The following is a 15,867-nucleotide window of genomic DNA, read 5'->3' as shown; positions in this document are numbered from 1 at the left end:
TTTTGAAAGGATTTTCCGTATTCCTCCGCAGTTCACGCTCCTGTCTGCCTCTGCGCAGATATAAAATTGAATTTTATTTTTCACCCTCTTTCTTTCAATTCCTCATCCCATAATGCCTCAGTACAACATCATAGGTGCAGTGGAGCCATCTACACCATCTCTCTGCCTGCTGGGGGAACATTGGTATACAGTTAGACAGACTGAGCTGTCTTCTTCGTCATAAGGATGCATTCACTCGACTGTATGTTGTTCAATTACTTTTATTAGCAAGATCAGAGAAAATGATGTGATACAACATCAGACCTCGATTGCAGATCGAGGCTGAGTACATAAATGAACAGACAATCGTAAGAACTTCACATTTGAGAGATGATGAACACTGTCGAGAAATGGGACAAGCGGAGAGTATACAGCATAAAATACACTGCTCAAAAAAATAAAGGGAACACTTAAACAACACAATGTAACTCCAAGTCAATCACACTTCTGTGAAATCAAACTGTCCACTTAGGAAGCAACACTGAGTGACAATCAATTTCACATGCTGTTGTGCAAATGGGATAGACAACAGGTGGAAATTATAGGCAATTAGCAAGACACCCCCAATAAAGGAGTGGTTCTGCAGGTGGTAACCACAGATCACTTCTCAGTTCCTATGCTTCCTGGCTGATGTTTTGGTCACTTTTGAATGCTGGCGGTGCTTTCACTCTAGTGGTAGCATGAGACGGAGTCTACAACCCACACAAGTGGCTCAGGTAGAGCAGCTTATCCAGGATGGCACATCAATGCGAGCTGTGGCAAGAAGGTTTGCTGTGTCTGTCAGCGTAGTGTCCAGAGCATGGAGCCGCTACCAGGAGACAGGCCAGTACAGCAGGAGACGTGGAGAAGGCTGTAGGAGGGCAACAACCCAGCAGCAGAATCGCTACCTCCGCCTTTGTGCAAGGAGGAACAGGAGGAGCACTGCCAGAGCCCTGCAAAATGACCTCCAGCAGGCCACAAATGTGCATGTGTCTGCTCAAACGGTCAGAAACAGACTCCTTGAGGGTGATATGAGGGGCCGACGTCCACAGGTGGGGGTTGTGCTTACAGCCCAACACCGTGCAGGACGTTTGGCATTTGCCAGAGAACACCAAGATTGGCAAATTCGCCACTGGCGCCCTGTGCTCTTCACAGATGAAAGCAGGTTCACATTGAGCACATGTGACAGACGTGACAGAGTCTGGAGACGCCACGGAGAACGTTCTGCTGCCTGCAACATCCTCCAGCATGACCGGTTTGGCATTGTCAGTAATGGTGTGGGGTGGCATTTCTTTGAAAGCCGCACAGCCCTCTATGTGCTCGCCAGAGGTAGCCTGACTGCCATTAGGTACCGAGATGAGATCCTCAGACCCCTTGTGAGACCATATGCTGGTGCGGTTGGCCCTGGGTTCCTCCTAATGCAAGACAATGCTAGACCTCATGTGGCTGAAGTGTGTCAGCAGTTCCTGCAAGACGAAGGCATTGATGCTATGGACTGGCCCGCCCGTTCCCCAGACCTGAATCCAATTGAGCACATCTGGGACATCATGTCTCGCTCTATCCACCAACGTCACGTTGCACCACAGACTGTCCAGGAGTTGGCAGATGCTTTAGTCCAGGTCTGGGAGGAGATCCCTCAGGAGGCCGTCCGCCACCTCATCAGGAGCTTGCACAGGCGTTGTAGGGAGGTCATACAGGCACGTGGAGGCCACACACACTACTGAGCCTCATTTTGACTTGTTTTAAGGACATTACATCAAAGTTGGATCAGCCTGTAGTGTGTTTTTCCACTTTCATTTTGAGTGTGACTCCAAATCCAGACCTCCATGGGTTGAAAAATTTGATTTCCAATTTTACATTTTTGTGTGATTTTGTTGTCAGCACATTCAACTATGTAAAGAACAAAGTATTTCAGAAGAATATTTAATTAATTCAGATCTAGGATGTGTTATTTTTGTGTTCCCTTTATTTTTTTGAGCAGTGTATAAATGCTTAATGAATCCCCCACAGAGTGCAATGATACACATATACAGTGGGGGAAATAATTATTTGACCCCTCACTGATTTTGTAAGTTTGTCCAATGACAAAGAAATGAAAAGTCTCAGAACAGTATCATTTCAATGGTAGGTTTATTGTAACAGTGGCAGATAGCACATCAAAAGGAAAATCGAAAAAATAACTTTAAATAAAAGATAGCAACTGATTTGCATTTCATTGAGTGAAATAAGTATTTGAACCCTCTAACAAAAAAAGACTTAATACTTGGTGGAAAAACCCTTGTTTGCAAGCACAGAGGTCAAACGTTTCTTGTAATTGATGACCAAGTTTGCGCACATTTTAGGAGGAATGTTGGTCCACTCCTCTTTGCAGATCATCTCTAAATCCCTAAGGTTTCGAGGCTGTCTCTGTGCAACTCTGAGCTTGAGCTCCCTCCATAGGTTTTCGATTGGATTAAGGTCCGGAGACTGACTAGGCCACTCCATGACCTTAATGTGCTTCTTCTTGAGCCACTCCTTTGTTGCCTTTGCTGTATGTTTTGGGTCATTGTCGTGCTGGAACACCCATCCACGACCCATTTTCAGTTTCCTGGCAGAGGGAAGGAGGTTGTCGCTCAGGATTTCACGATACATGGCTCCGTCCATTTTCCCGTTTATGCGAATAAGTTGTCCTGTGCCCTTAGCAGAAAAACACCCCCAAAGCAAAATGTTTCCACCCCCATGCTTGACGGTGGGGACGGTGTTTTGGGGGTCATAGGCAGCATTTTTCTTCCTCCAAACACAGCGAGTTGAGTTAATGCCAAAGAGCTCTATTTTGGTCTCATCAGACCACAGCACCTTCTCCCAGTCACTCTCTGAATCATTCAGGTGTTCATTGGCAAACTTCAGACGGGCCTGCACATGTGCCTTCCTGAGCAGGGGGACCTTGCGAGCCCTGCAGGATTTTAATCCATTGCGGTGTAATGTGTTTCCAATGGTTTTCTTGGTGACTGTGGTCCCTGCTAATTTGAGGTCATAACTCCTCCCGTGTAGTTCTAGGATGCTTTTTCACCTTTCTCAGAACCATTGACACCCCACGAGGTGAGATCTTGCGTGGAGCCCCAGAGCGAGGTCGATTGATGGTCATTTTGTGCTCCTTCCATTTTCGAACAATCGCACCAACAGTTGTCACCTTCTCTCCCAGCTTCTTGCTAATGGTTTTGTAGCCCATTCCAGCCTTGTGCAGGTCTACAATTTTGTCTCTGACATCCTTGGACAGCTCTTTGGTCTTTCCCATGTTGGAGAGTTTGGAGTCTGCTTGATTGATTGATTCTGTGGACAGGTGTCTTTTATACAGGTGACTAGTTAAGACAGGTGTCCTTAATGAGGGTGACTAATTGAGTAGAAGTGTCTAACCACTCTGTGGGAGCCAGAACTCTTAATGGTTGGTAGGGGTTCAAATACTTATTTCACTCAATGAAATGCAAATCAGTTGCTATCTTTTATTTAAAGTTATTTTTTCGATTTTCCTTTTGATGTGCTATCTGCCACTGTTACAATAAACCTACCATTGAAATGATACTGTTCTGAGACTTTTCATTTCTTTGTCATTGGACAAACTTACAAAATCAGTGAGGGGTCAAATAATTATTTCCCCCACTGTACAAGACAGGAGACACATAAGGAGGAAGGGGGTAGGGACTGTTTCCTGATAAGCAATATAGTGAAGAACGGTTCCTTTAAATACTGGCATCAACCCTGCTCAACCATAATTGGAATTCACTGGAACCCTTGAACAAAATCCAAGGAGTCCAAATTTTTAAGTACTTAGTAGTAGTTAGTATTGCCTATATCTTCCGCCAGAAACTCCTCCATTCTATGGATTTTCTCAAAAGTGTTGAGCCAGTCTTTAAATTGAGGAGTTATAGTGGATTTCCAGTATCTAGGTATGACCAGGCAAGCGGCTTGTACAAAGAATCTCAGGAGGCCTTTTTCAAAGTGGAGACAGAATCAGGGAACATAGAAAACAGCGCCCCCTCTAGAGTCCACCTGGCTGTACTACCGCTGACCTGGCCATAGAGGTCATACAGGGACTTCCAGAAGGGTGTTAGTTTACTACATTGCCACCAAATATGGGTCATGTTGCCCACCTCCTTTCCACACCGCCAACATGTACTAGGGCACAAAGGGTAATAGGAGTGTAACAGGTCTGGTGTCCTGTACCATCTGGACATGATCTTAAAATTCTTTTCCTGGAGTCCGCAGCTTACCGACGACTTATGCGATAACACAAACGCCTTCTCCCATTGGTCTGAAGAGAATGATTTCCCTAGTTCTCTTTCCCATGCTCTTACAAAAGGCAGGGCAGAAATAGAGTCATCCTCCCTCTGGAGCAGCCCGTATACCAGAGACACTAGATGTGTGGGGGGAGATGATTGGAGGCAGAGTGATTCGAAAGCAGTGAGGTCCCTAGAGAGTCCTTTCTTTGGGGCCTAAGGAGTTTAGGAAAGTTTTCAGACTGCCGTAACAGAGCCATGCTCGTCTAGCCAGACCACCCGGGAAGGAAGACAGCGGACGTATAAAGCCTTTCTCTGTGACTTGAGATACAGTAGGGTTGTCTACCCGTTCGATACCCAAAAGTGAATTTCGACCTATGCACATAGGAAAATCAGGGTTATCAAAGAGAGGGGTCAGGGGGCTAGGGAATTTGGTGAGGCCTAGGGATACTGCACTTCTATCCCATATACGTAGTATACCAGAGGTCAGTAGAGGGAGCCGCAGAGGTCTTTTAGTCTTAGAGATCCAGAGCAGATTCTGAACTGTAAATCCTACCTCCCGATTCTCAAATTGAATCTATCTTTTGGAATGTCCACTGTGGAACCAGTCCAATATATATGAAAGGATTGCGGATTTGTGGTACTTCGGGAGGTCTGGGACCCCTGCGCCTCCCCTCAACCTGTGGCGGACCAGGAATGTCATCCCCAGCCTAGGGTTAGAACCTGCCCAGATGAATTTTAGGAACAAGGATCTGAAAGCCCTGAAGAAACCGCTCGGCAAGGGTATAGGAGTGGTGCGGAAGAGGTACAAGATCCGTGGGAGTATATTCATTTTAAGCGCGTGAATCCTACCAAACCAGGATATCGGTAAATTCTTCCATCCCTGCAAATCCTTTCTGATATCCTCAATAAGGGCAGTGAAGTTTAATGAAAAGAGATCTGAGGAGTTAGAGGGAATAACCGTGCCAAAATATGCAATATGTCCTTGGGCCCAGCGAAAGGGAAATGAGGATTGCAGAATATGGACCAGGACTGAAGGCAGTGTAATATTAAGTACCTCTGACTTATGGAGGTTAACTTTAAAGTTGCTAAGGTCTCCGAAGATCGAAAATTCCTTCAGAATATTAGGAAAGCTGACCATTGGGTCCGTACAATAAATAAGGAGATCATCTGCATAAATGGCGATCTTCGACTCCAGTTCTCCCAGTCTCAGGCCCCTGAAAGACTCATTGGCTCTGAGAGCTCTGGCCAGGAATTCCATAACCATAATATACAAAAGAGGGGAAAGTGGACACCCCTGTCTGGTACCATTACGGATACGGAAGTGTGTCGATAGTGAGCCTTTGACTCGTACCTGGGCGCTAGGGTCTCGGTACAGAGTAAGGATTCTGGTGATCATGCTAGGGCCGAACGGAACGCCCTCAGGGACTCACCCAAAAAGGTCCAATCCACGCGATCGAACGCTTTTTCTGCATCTATCGAGAGAAGGCAGAGGGGGATCACTCGACTGTATGTATTTTACGGTCCGCAAAACGCGGTTCAGTAAAAAATACGGGTGATGTCCGTGTTGCATCAGTTTTTTTTTGCAGATTCAAAAAACAATGCTTGTCCACAAAACTGACATTCTATCTTTTATGCGGAGCTATGGAACGGACATAACGAATCCGTATCCTATCCGCGAAAACTGTGAGTCGGATGTAGACCAAAAATACAGTCGTATGAGTGGGGCCTAACTGTGTGAAAAGAGCCTGTCTAATCCTCGGCAGTTACCATGGACAGCCTGTGTGAAACAATCCATGCAATCATACAGGAAGTTCTGGTGCCTGTTGAGAGACACAAAGAGACCCACAGGGGCAGATTTACTAATAGTGGTGCACTTTACACGAGATGAATCACAGTCTTAATATTAGCTCATATTGGCTGAGGGACCTATATAAATTTTTTGAATCGTAAATCCTGCTCCAGATTTACGCTAGAATTTTGTCTGTGTAAAAAAAAAAAAACTTTTGAGGTTTTGAAATCACAGTGTTCACTGTGCCCTAAAAATGACATGACATCCTTTTTTAACAGCTCAACATGATTACCAAACTTGTATAGTTTTAATACTTTTAAAAAAGGAGAAACCTTTGAAAAAAATCTAAATATTATTTGCATCTTCTGACAGCTATAACTTTCTTACAGAGCTGTATAGGGGCTTGTTTTTTGCGAAACAAATGTAGTTTTTATTGGTACCATTTTTGTGGTATGTACAACTTTTTCAATTTATTTGGGGGGGCAGGGTGACCAAAAAATTGTGACTTATGTGTTTTTTATCTTTTCTTTCATTACGGTGTTTACTGCGCAGGAAAATTTTTATAATATTTTAATAGTTTTTTTCACTTTTTATTTAATAACTATTAGCCCCCTTAGGGGGCTAGAGCCTGCGATGTTTTGATTCCTTATCCCATTCACCCTAATAAAGATCTATTAGGGTGGATGGGATTTGGACACACTCCCTGCTGAGCTGTGCTTTGGGCACTGCTTAGCAGGGAGGTTACCATGACAGCCCTGGGAAGCCTCAGCAGGCTGTGAGATTACAGAGCTACAATCGGAAGGCAGAGGGAGCCGGACCCCTGTGCCTAACCTCACAGAAGCTGCAATCACTTTTGAACATGGCATCTAAGGGGTTAAATGACAGGGTTCGATGTGTATTATACAGCCAGCACCTGCTGTGTATGGAGCAAGCTCACTGCAGCAGCCCACTCCATACAATTGTGGGCGCATTATGCCGTACATGTATGGCATTATGTGTTAAGGGGTTAACGACAGTTCAGGAGCTGAGATAGCGCTATTGCTGGCAGGTGATGGCTGTGTTATACACCTTACACACATGGGCGGTGACTAGAGATAACCTCTCAGATACCACGATAAATAGCAACCTCGGCATCTGAGCAGTTAATCAAAGGAAGGGAGCTCCCTCTGACTACTGATAGCTCTCCCCATGAAGAAAAAGTAGGGCCAATTAGTTGTCATGATAGCCTGAAGTCTTGTGAAGGCTTCCAGGCCTGTCGTGGTAATTTTGTGTTATGACCAGCAGGTGAGAACCCGCTGCCCCATGTGACCAACTCCCTCTGAGAGAGATGTTTAAGCACACCACTTGTTCTTCAAACAACACCTCTGATGGTGAGGAGAGATTTTCCCGAGGGGTGTACCAGGTGCTGCCTCAGAGGGAAATTGGACACAAGAGAATTGGAACCAGAGTGTGAACCCACTGCACTGACCTCCAGTTGATACAATACACCCAGTGGATGCTAAGAGGCCAGCGGCTGATTAGATGAAAGCATAGTCCGGGTACGAAGGCAGAAGTCAGGGCATGAGGCAGTCAGGCAAAGTCTATAAACGTAGATCAGGGCAGGAGGCAATCCGCAAAGCGTAATAAGAAGTCTGATACACAGAATGACAAGAACCAACAGAACACCTTCGCTCAAACAGGAAACTAGACAAGATAGGAACCTTAGTTGCTCAGGCGTCTTCCTGTAGACGGAGGCGCCTTTAAATACCTCCTGCAGACCAGCTATAGGCAGGGGAAGGTAGAGGACATGCAGAGGCTGCCTCACAAAGGGAGGAGAGACACGCCCGCACACACCCTAAATACACACAAGGAACTCTGAGCCAGAGTGCAAGCTCTGCTCAGAGCCAGAAGGGAGATGCTAGTGACAGGAATGCAGACCAGAGCTAAGAATCCCACTGCCTGTGCCTGTCATTACGGCACGCAGCAGCGGGAAGGAATGAAGAAGCCCGTCGCCTGTACCTGCGTGTGGGGACAGAATCGCAGGTACGGGGAGATGGGCTAACATTTTGGTGTTAAACTATTTCAGTCTATAGTATGAGATCACATGTTCCAGTTCCCTAGGAGAACTAAAAATATAAGTTAAAAAAAAGTTGTTAAAAATGTATATATTAATAAACAAACAATAAAAAATAAATATAATTCGTATCGCTCTTGTTATGGCATTGGGTGTGGAACCACTGTGTTAAACAACCAGTTGACACCTACGGGCGTTATCCTAGCAGGCCCCTAGTATTCAAACTTTAAAGGGGTTTTCCGTGAATTTTATATTTGATATGTATGATTCCTATACATTTGAATAGGAACGAACTGTCCATTGAAATGAATGGGACGGCTTGTAATTACACCTGCTCACCACTGCGATGTCGACTGCGAGCAAGTAAACAATGAAAGGAAGGCTGCGCTGAGGTGCGCTCGCACATAGCGCAGCCTTCTCTTCAACCAGCTGATTGCCAGCGGTGCCAGGTTTCCGACCCCCACGATCCATATTAAAATCCCGGAAAACCCCTTTAAACCCTATACAGGAATTTGGAATTAACTGCTGGGAGCCATCAGGCCACTACCTCTTGTAGTAGTACTGGTGTGGATGTGACAGCTGACCAACGGAGCATAGAGGGATCAGGCAAAACTCGTACTCAGTCAGGTCAGGCCACCTGAGCCCTTCTCACCGCCGCTGGGTACATAACAATCAGCTGCTCTCAGCATTAATTAATGCTAGGAACATCAGGTATTTACATTCCTGTCCAGTGGCCACAGCCCCCATCCCCCCATCCCCCCATTCCCTGAATTCAACTGTATCGCTGTCTTTAGGATGGTGATACAGTTGAATACTGCAGCGAGGGCTGTACTGTAATATTTGGTTCTGCTGGGTTGGTATTTTGTGCTGCACTACGGTATGGCTGGTCTTACCGGCTTCTGTTGTCCCCTCTTACTTGTGTTGCCCTACCTTCTATCAATGTGGACCCATCTACAACATGTGGGCACTTTTATGTTATTTTTTCAGGGATACTTTAAGTTCTCAATCCGTCTCTAGTATTATGTCAGTTTTAGCGTGCAGTGAATGCTGTAGAAACCAAGCGGAATAGCTTTTTTTTTTTTTCTCACGCAACAAAGATTTTTTGTTATGTTTTTCCGTATGTGATATGGGGAATTAAACTGTGCTATCAAAATTATTTCTCAAAAAACAAGCCCTCATATGGCTATGTGAACACAAGGAGGAGAAAATGAAAGCAAAGATATTAAAGTTGTTTACAGTGCCAAGAAATTAATGAAACACACACACGGGAAACTTTAGTTTTGCGCAGATTTTACTTTTAAGGCAATACAGCATGCCCTAACACAACACACTATAACTGAATTATGTAGAAGATATATTTTTTTTTTAAATCTTGTTCACTACAATGTAACATCTGGCTGTTGTGAATGCTTGTGAAATCAGCATTTTTCTGTCCACAGACCTTGAAATTGTGTGGCAGGTCGTTGTTACATATATATATATATTATGCAAATGTTTCTACATTATAAAAGTAAAAGCTAATACTCACTGACATTCGGATGTCCTGAGACCTTCTGCAATATGTCAATCTCTTTAATGGTAGCTTCTCGAAGCTCCTTAATTTCCTCTTTTGTCATATGGTCACCAGAGATATCAATAATTTTGACAGCAAGGTCCTCCCTGGTGGGCTTGTAGATACATCGACGTACCACACTACTAACTCCTCTACAGAAAGTACAGAAAGTGTCAACAAGATATGTAAAAAATATATTTATACACATATTTATATATGGGAAATGACTTCTATTCAAAGATGTCAGTCTGTACCAGAGATACAGTACCTCTCAGCTACTGGTGATGGTAGATATGGTACTTAGTGCTCAAAGCCCTCATGCACATGGCCGTCAATTGGCCATTCCGTGCATTGGGGACTGCAATTTGCAACAACTTGAATGGGTCCGTGATCCGTCTGCACCACAAAAAAATAGTCCATGCACTACTCTTTTGCGGTGCGGAGGGACAGACAGAAACCCCACAGAAGCACTCCGTGGTGCTTCTGTGGGGTTCTGTCCCTCCGTTCCGCACCGGACCTTCCGGATTGTGGGCCACAATACGGGCACGGCCGGACAACGGCTGTGTGCATGAGGCCAAAGCCTACTCATACATCAGCCACATCTTCCTACATAAAACCTGTAACCTCCCCTGACATGTTTGTTTTAGTAACTACTTGCATTTCCTCATATTATAACAGCTGTCGAGCATCTAATCTATTCTTAAGATAAGATAAACTTTATTAAGTCATAGCAGCATCATAACACACAACTTACAGCCATACATTACCTTAAATAAAACACTCTAAAGAACATTCATTATTAAAACAGACAATAAGTATACTTTCCACAAAAAAGCCAATTCCGTTATCACTGGTCACCCTAACATTAATTGTCATCCTGTAAACCCTCAAGTCATCTTTTTTTTTTTAAATTTATTTCTGATTTCTCCTGTTTCTGGGGTTGACATACAGTTACAAGGGGAACACAGCCCCCAGAGAGGTTGTTCAAGGCTGTACAACCTCACTGCAAAGCTGACCTGTATCTGCTAAGACCCAGCAGCTTGCGCAGACATCTGCACCCTGGCGATCAACCCTACCTAGGCGTAGGTCCCAGAGGTGTAACCTGCATCTGTCAGATATTAATGGCATATCCTGTGGGAATAGCTCTTTAACAGTTATGAATAAAGTATATAGTATGATACTTTTGTTCTTTAAAATTTTTTACCTTCCCAGGATCTCTTTTGTCTCATATTTCTCATAAAACTCTTGAGAATTCTGCCAATCAGGTAATTCCTCTTCACGAGTCATTGTTCTTTATTATTTCCCTTAGGAACCTGCAATACAATAGACCACATATTAGAAACACCCCCACTAAGGCCACATTGACATCAGCGATAGCAATGTCCACTGTTCTGCTCCATTAGAGGTGCAGAACTATGAAAGTAATGGAAGTGCAGGATTCAGCACATATCTGACTACAATGGGGTCCATTTGGATTACGTTCGAGTGTCCACATTTTTAACGAAAAAAAAAAATTCTGCATGCAGGACTTTTTTGCTTGCTCTTTTTGGAGAAATGTACAATAGAGGTCCTGAACAGAGCCACCAACTTAGATGTGAACAAGCCCTCACAAGTGGCAGCAGTTAAAGAAGAAGACTTACCTGAAGACATTCATAAATGGCTTTTTGATGTAGATCAGTCTTGTAAAACTATTCTATATATAGTACTCTCATGCTGAGTGTTAATCTCATGAGAATACTTCCTGTTCAGATTTGTGTTGGATGAGAAGGTCAGCCTCGCCGTTGGCATTGTACTTCATACCAAAGGTGTTCAATGGGATTAAGGTCAGCAGAGGTCACTCAAGTTCCTCCACAACAAATTCATCAACCCCTAGAGCTTGCTTTGTGCACAGGGGCACAGCCATGCTGGAATGGCAAGCTAGAATCATACTGGTGTCTTAAATGTATTTGTATGCTGTGGCATTAACATTACCCTTCACTGGAAATAAGGGACCTAGCCAAAACCCTAGGTCCCAAACCCTCCTCTACTAAATTTTATAGTGGGCACTATACATTCTGGTAGGTAGTGTTCTCTGGGTAGCCACAAAATACAGATTTGTCCATTTGTGAAATGTGATTATCACTATAGAGAATGCATTTCCACTACTCCATAGACGGTGGCGGCGTGCTTTACACCCCGCCAACTGCCGTTTGGCATTGCGCTTGATGATTTTAGGCTTGCATGCAGCTGCTCGACCATGAAAACTAATTTCATGAAATTTCCGATGTACCATTCTTGTGCTGATGCCACTTCCAGATGCTGTTTGGTACTTTGTAGGGAGTGGTGCAACAGAGGATGAGTGATTATGTGCCCCACACGTCGGCACTCTGCTGTTTTTACCCGTAGAGGCTTCCACATTACAATAATAGCACTTAGTTGACCGGGGAAAATGCAAAGGGAGCATCATACAACAATGCCACGTTTAAAGCCACTGAGCTCTTCAGTACGACTGATACTGCTATAATGTTTATTGATAGGGATTACATGGCTGTGTGCTTGATTAAGACTCTGAGCACGTTCGCAATGGGTATTGTTGAAACACCTGAATTCAATAAATAGGGGTGTCCTTGCTCGCCTAGGTCATTTATTTCCCCATGCACTCCCGTTCTCCCAGCTACTATTGCTTTACCTATACCAGTGGTGGCGAACCTATGGCTCCTGACGAAGCCGCTGAGGTGAAACGCGCGTCGAGGTCCTGCGCTTAGGGTCACTATATCTCCTTGGGTTTTTGGCATGTCTTCAGGTACGTCCTGTGTTAGGTGTAGTTAGACACCATTATACACTCTGCTATATATCACATCCATATTAGGCCTATGTTATCGTTCAGGCCGTATATATGTTATCATTGTGCTGTGCTATAGACTAGGCTGTGGATAGACTTTATTAAGCCTGTCATATACATGTTGTCTATGGCCACCTAGGACGCAGACTGTGGATCTCACTAACACCCCGGGAATTCCCATATATTGTTGTATCACGTTGTATAGTCCCCATTGGGGTGTTTCTGTTATTTCCATCTGTGGTACACACATTGGGTGTCTGTGAGTCACAGTGTCTGACCTGGCACCCAGTAAGTGCTTATCAGCCTTGTGGGGTACATGACAGTCCAGTAGTATATTTTGCCCTTCGCTTCTCTGTATCCTTTTTTCCATCTTGCCTTTTTCTACATATTTTAATATATAATAAAATTGATACTATTTTGGATATATTATCTCCACTGGCTTTTTTTGCTATGACATTGGATGTTCTTCCAGGTGGAACGTTGTGCTGTCAATCATAGACAGAGAGGTTTTGTAGGTTTACAAGTATTATGTCCCTGTGCCTGCCATGCTATGAGGAGGCAGCGTTCATGTTTTTCAAAGTAACTGACATCAGATCTAATGTCAGGCTCTTTTCACACGGTGTTCTGCAATGTATGCCAAGATTTTCTTTCACTGGATGCCTCTGTATGGAATAGCACAGTCTGCTGTGCTGGGCCATACCTTAAAATAAAAACAGTACTCCCACTCTATAGCGCCCGCTGGCGAAGACTTCCGTCAGTACCGTGCAGGGGGTCAGCAACCTCCGGCACTCCAGCTGTGGTAAAACTACAATTCCCAGCACTTACACTTGCTTGGCTCTTCTCAGGACCCCTATAGAAGTTAATGGAGCATGCTGGGAGTTGTAGTTTCACCACAGCTGGAGTGCCGTATAGTGGAAGCCTATGAGTACGATTAGCAATTGCATATGTGCCCAGAGCTTTCCAGTCACATATGGCAAACATAGGGGGAAATGCAATGTGATAGAGTTATCACAACCGCACATCACACAGCAAAATGGCCAGTGCAGAAGGTAAGCAAGGGCTGGGCTGAAAGAGGACATACTTGGCTGGATCTCGTAATGGATGGCATTGTGATTGCCGTAAGGGTAATTGAGGCTGGTATGGGGGGAGTTGTAGCTTTTTATACGTGGCACTGTGACTGTCATGGGACAAAGGCTGTAATGGAGGGCAATCCTTGAGGGGGGTACGTGGTGTAAAAGTAAGGCCCCTTTCACACGAGCAAGTTTTCTGCCCGGGTGCAATGCGTGACGTGAACGCATAGCACCCGCACTGAATCATGACCCATTCATTTCAATGGGTCTGTGTACATAAGCGTTTTTTTCACGCATCAGTTCTGCGTTGCATGAAAAACGCAGCATGTTCTTTATTCTGCATTGTTCACGCAGCCCTGGCCCCACAGAAGTGAATGGGTCTTCAGTGAAAAACACATTGCATCCGCAAGCAGGTGCGGATGCAATGCGTTTTTCACTGATGGTTGCTAAGAGATGTTGTTTGTAAACCTTCAGTTTTTTATCACGCGCGTGAAAAACCGCTTCAAAACGCATTACACCCGCGCGAAAAAAACTGAACGCAATTGCAGACAAAACTGACTGAGCTTGCTTGCAAAATGGTGAGAGTTTCACTGAACGTAATCCGTATCATTCGTGTGAAAGAGGCCTAAAGGTGGGCAATCTCTACAGAGGCCTGTCATAGCTGGCAGAAGCATTTATTGTGGTATAGGCCAGATGGAAAAGATAAGTAAATGGGGGATTCATCAAACTGGTGTGAAGGAAAATGGGTTTATTTGCCTATAGCAACCAATCAGATTCCACCTTTCATTTTCCAATGCAGCTCTGAAAAATGAAACTTGGAATCCGATTGGTTGCTATGGGCAATTAGACTAGTTTTCCTTTACCAGTTTTGATAAGGGTCCATTCAGACATCCGTTGAATGGTCCGCACCCGTTCCGTAATTGTGCGAAATGGGTGCGGACCCATTCATTTTCAATGGGGACGGAAAAAGATGTGGACAGCACACAGTGTGCTGTCTGCATCCGCACTTCCGTCCCGCGGACACAAACTTCTGGTCCACAGATCCGCAAAAATATAGAGCATGTCCTATTCTTGTCCGCAGCTGCGGACAAGAATAGGAATCCTCTATATGGTGTCGGCAATGTGCGGTCCGCAAAATACGGAAAAGCACATTGCCGGTGACAGTATTTTGCTAATTTGTGGACCGCAAAACATGTGAATGAACCCTAAATCTTCCGCAATGACTACAATTAGAGATGGCCTAAATGGTCAGTCATAGGATTTACAGGGTTATCCAACCCCTAAAATGCCTCCCCATACGCCCGGACCGGATCCCTCACACAGATAGTACTTACCTCGCTCCCCATAACCTGCGCCGCTTCTGATGCCCGCACGGCTTTCGCTGAAAACATCCAGAGTTGGGGGGGGGGGGGGGGCAGCCAACAGCAGGATGTGACGGGAACGAGCCTCTTTAGCTTTGCAGGTGACAGAAGTGACGCAGGTGACGGAGAGCCAGGTAAGTACAGCTTCTGTGGGGGGGGGGGGCAGTTGTAAGGGGAGGCATTTTAGGGGTTGGATAACCCCTTTAATTGCTGTTGATTCTCTCACTGACAGCACCGATAACTACTGTAGTTATGTCAATGGTGCTAATAATTGGTTATGCTTTGGTGGTATTAATCAGTAATTATGTTGTGGCAATATTTAGTTCTGGTATAGCAGTATTATCTGGTCAATATATGACTATCATTTAGAGCCACTCTGGAATTTTCAGGGAATTATGGGGGAGATTTAACAAGACTGGTGGAAAGAAAAAATGCCGTAGTTGCCCATAGCAACAAACCAGATTTCACCTTTCATTTTTCAAAGGAGCTCTAAAAATGAAAGGTGGACTCTGATTGGCTGCTATGGGGCAACTAAGCCAGTTTTCCTTTACACCAATCTTGATAAATCTCCACCAATATTCCCCTGCAACAGAACCCATCCCCTTTAAGGGTACGGCTACATGGAGCAGCCACCTGGTGTTGTGAGTAAAATTGCCTGTTTTAGGTGTAGAAAATGGTCTAAATGTAAGCCAGCAAGGAAGCTGTCATATTTAGACTGGCACTGGATATGTCAAAGTTATGTAGATGCCTGTGCCTCTTCATAACTTCGGTGGATCCACCACCAGCTACAGGGGTTATTAAGACCGGCGTCTAAAACACTGGTCTTAATAAATGACCCCCATAATCTTTATCATTCCTTGTGATTTTACAATTTGTCTATAAGAAATATTGTCTGTCCGTGATTTTTGGATACATTGTCCAGATAAAAGAAAAATTCAGGTTGGCAA

General features: G+C 44.6%; 1 protein-coding gene across 2 annotated transcripts in view; it reads right to left on the bottom strand.

Annotated features, from left to right (window-relative positions):
- The window catches only part of PHKG1 (phosphorylase kinase catalytic subunit gamma 1), a 66,768-nt gene that overhangs the window by 31,891 nt on the left and 19,010 nt on the right, over positions 1-15,867 (bottom strand). For both annotated transcript variants that reach the window (XM_040424805.1, XM_040424804.1), the window contains exons 2-3: positions 10,873-10,981; positions 9,645-9,820 (exon numbers count right to left, since the gene is read on the bottom strand). In XM_040424805.1, coding sequence (XP_040280739.1) covers positions 9,645-9,820; positions 10,873-10,955 — 259 coding nt within the window. In that variant the 5' untranslated portion in view covers positions 10,956-10,981. The remainder of the gene's footprint in view (positions 1-9,644; positions 9,821-10,872; positions 10,982-15,867) is intronic.

The sequence above is a fragment of the Bufo bufo genome, chromosome 3 (assembly GCF_905171765.1).
Source record: "Bufo bufo chromosome 3, aBufBuf1.1, whole genome shotgun sequence".
Lineage (NCBI taxonomy): Eukaryota > Metazoa > Chordata > Amphibia > Anura > Bufonidae > Bufo > Bufo bufo.
Note: the sequence above shows the minus strand (reverse complement) of the source record. Positions and strands in the feature narration are given on the sequence as shown.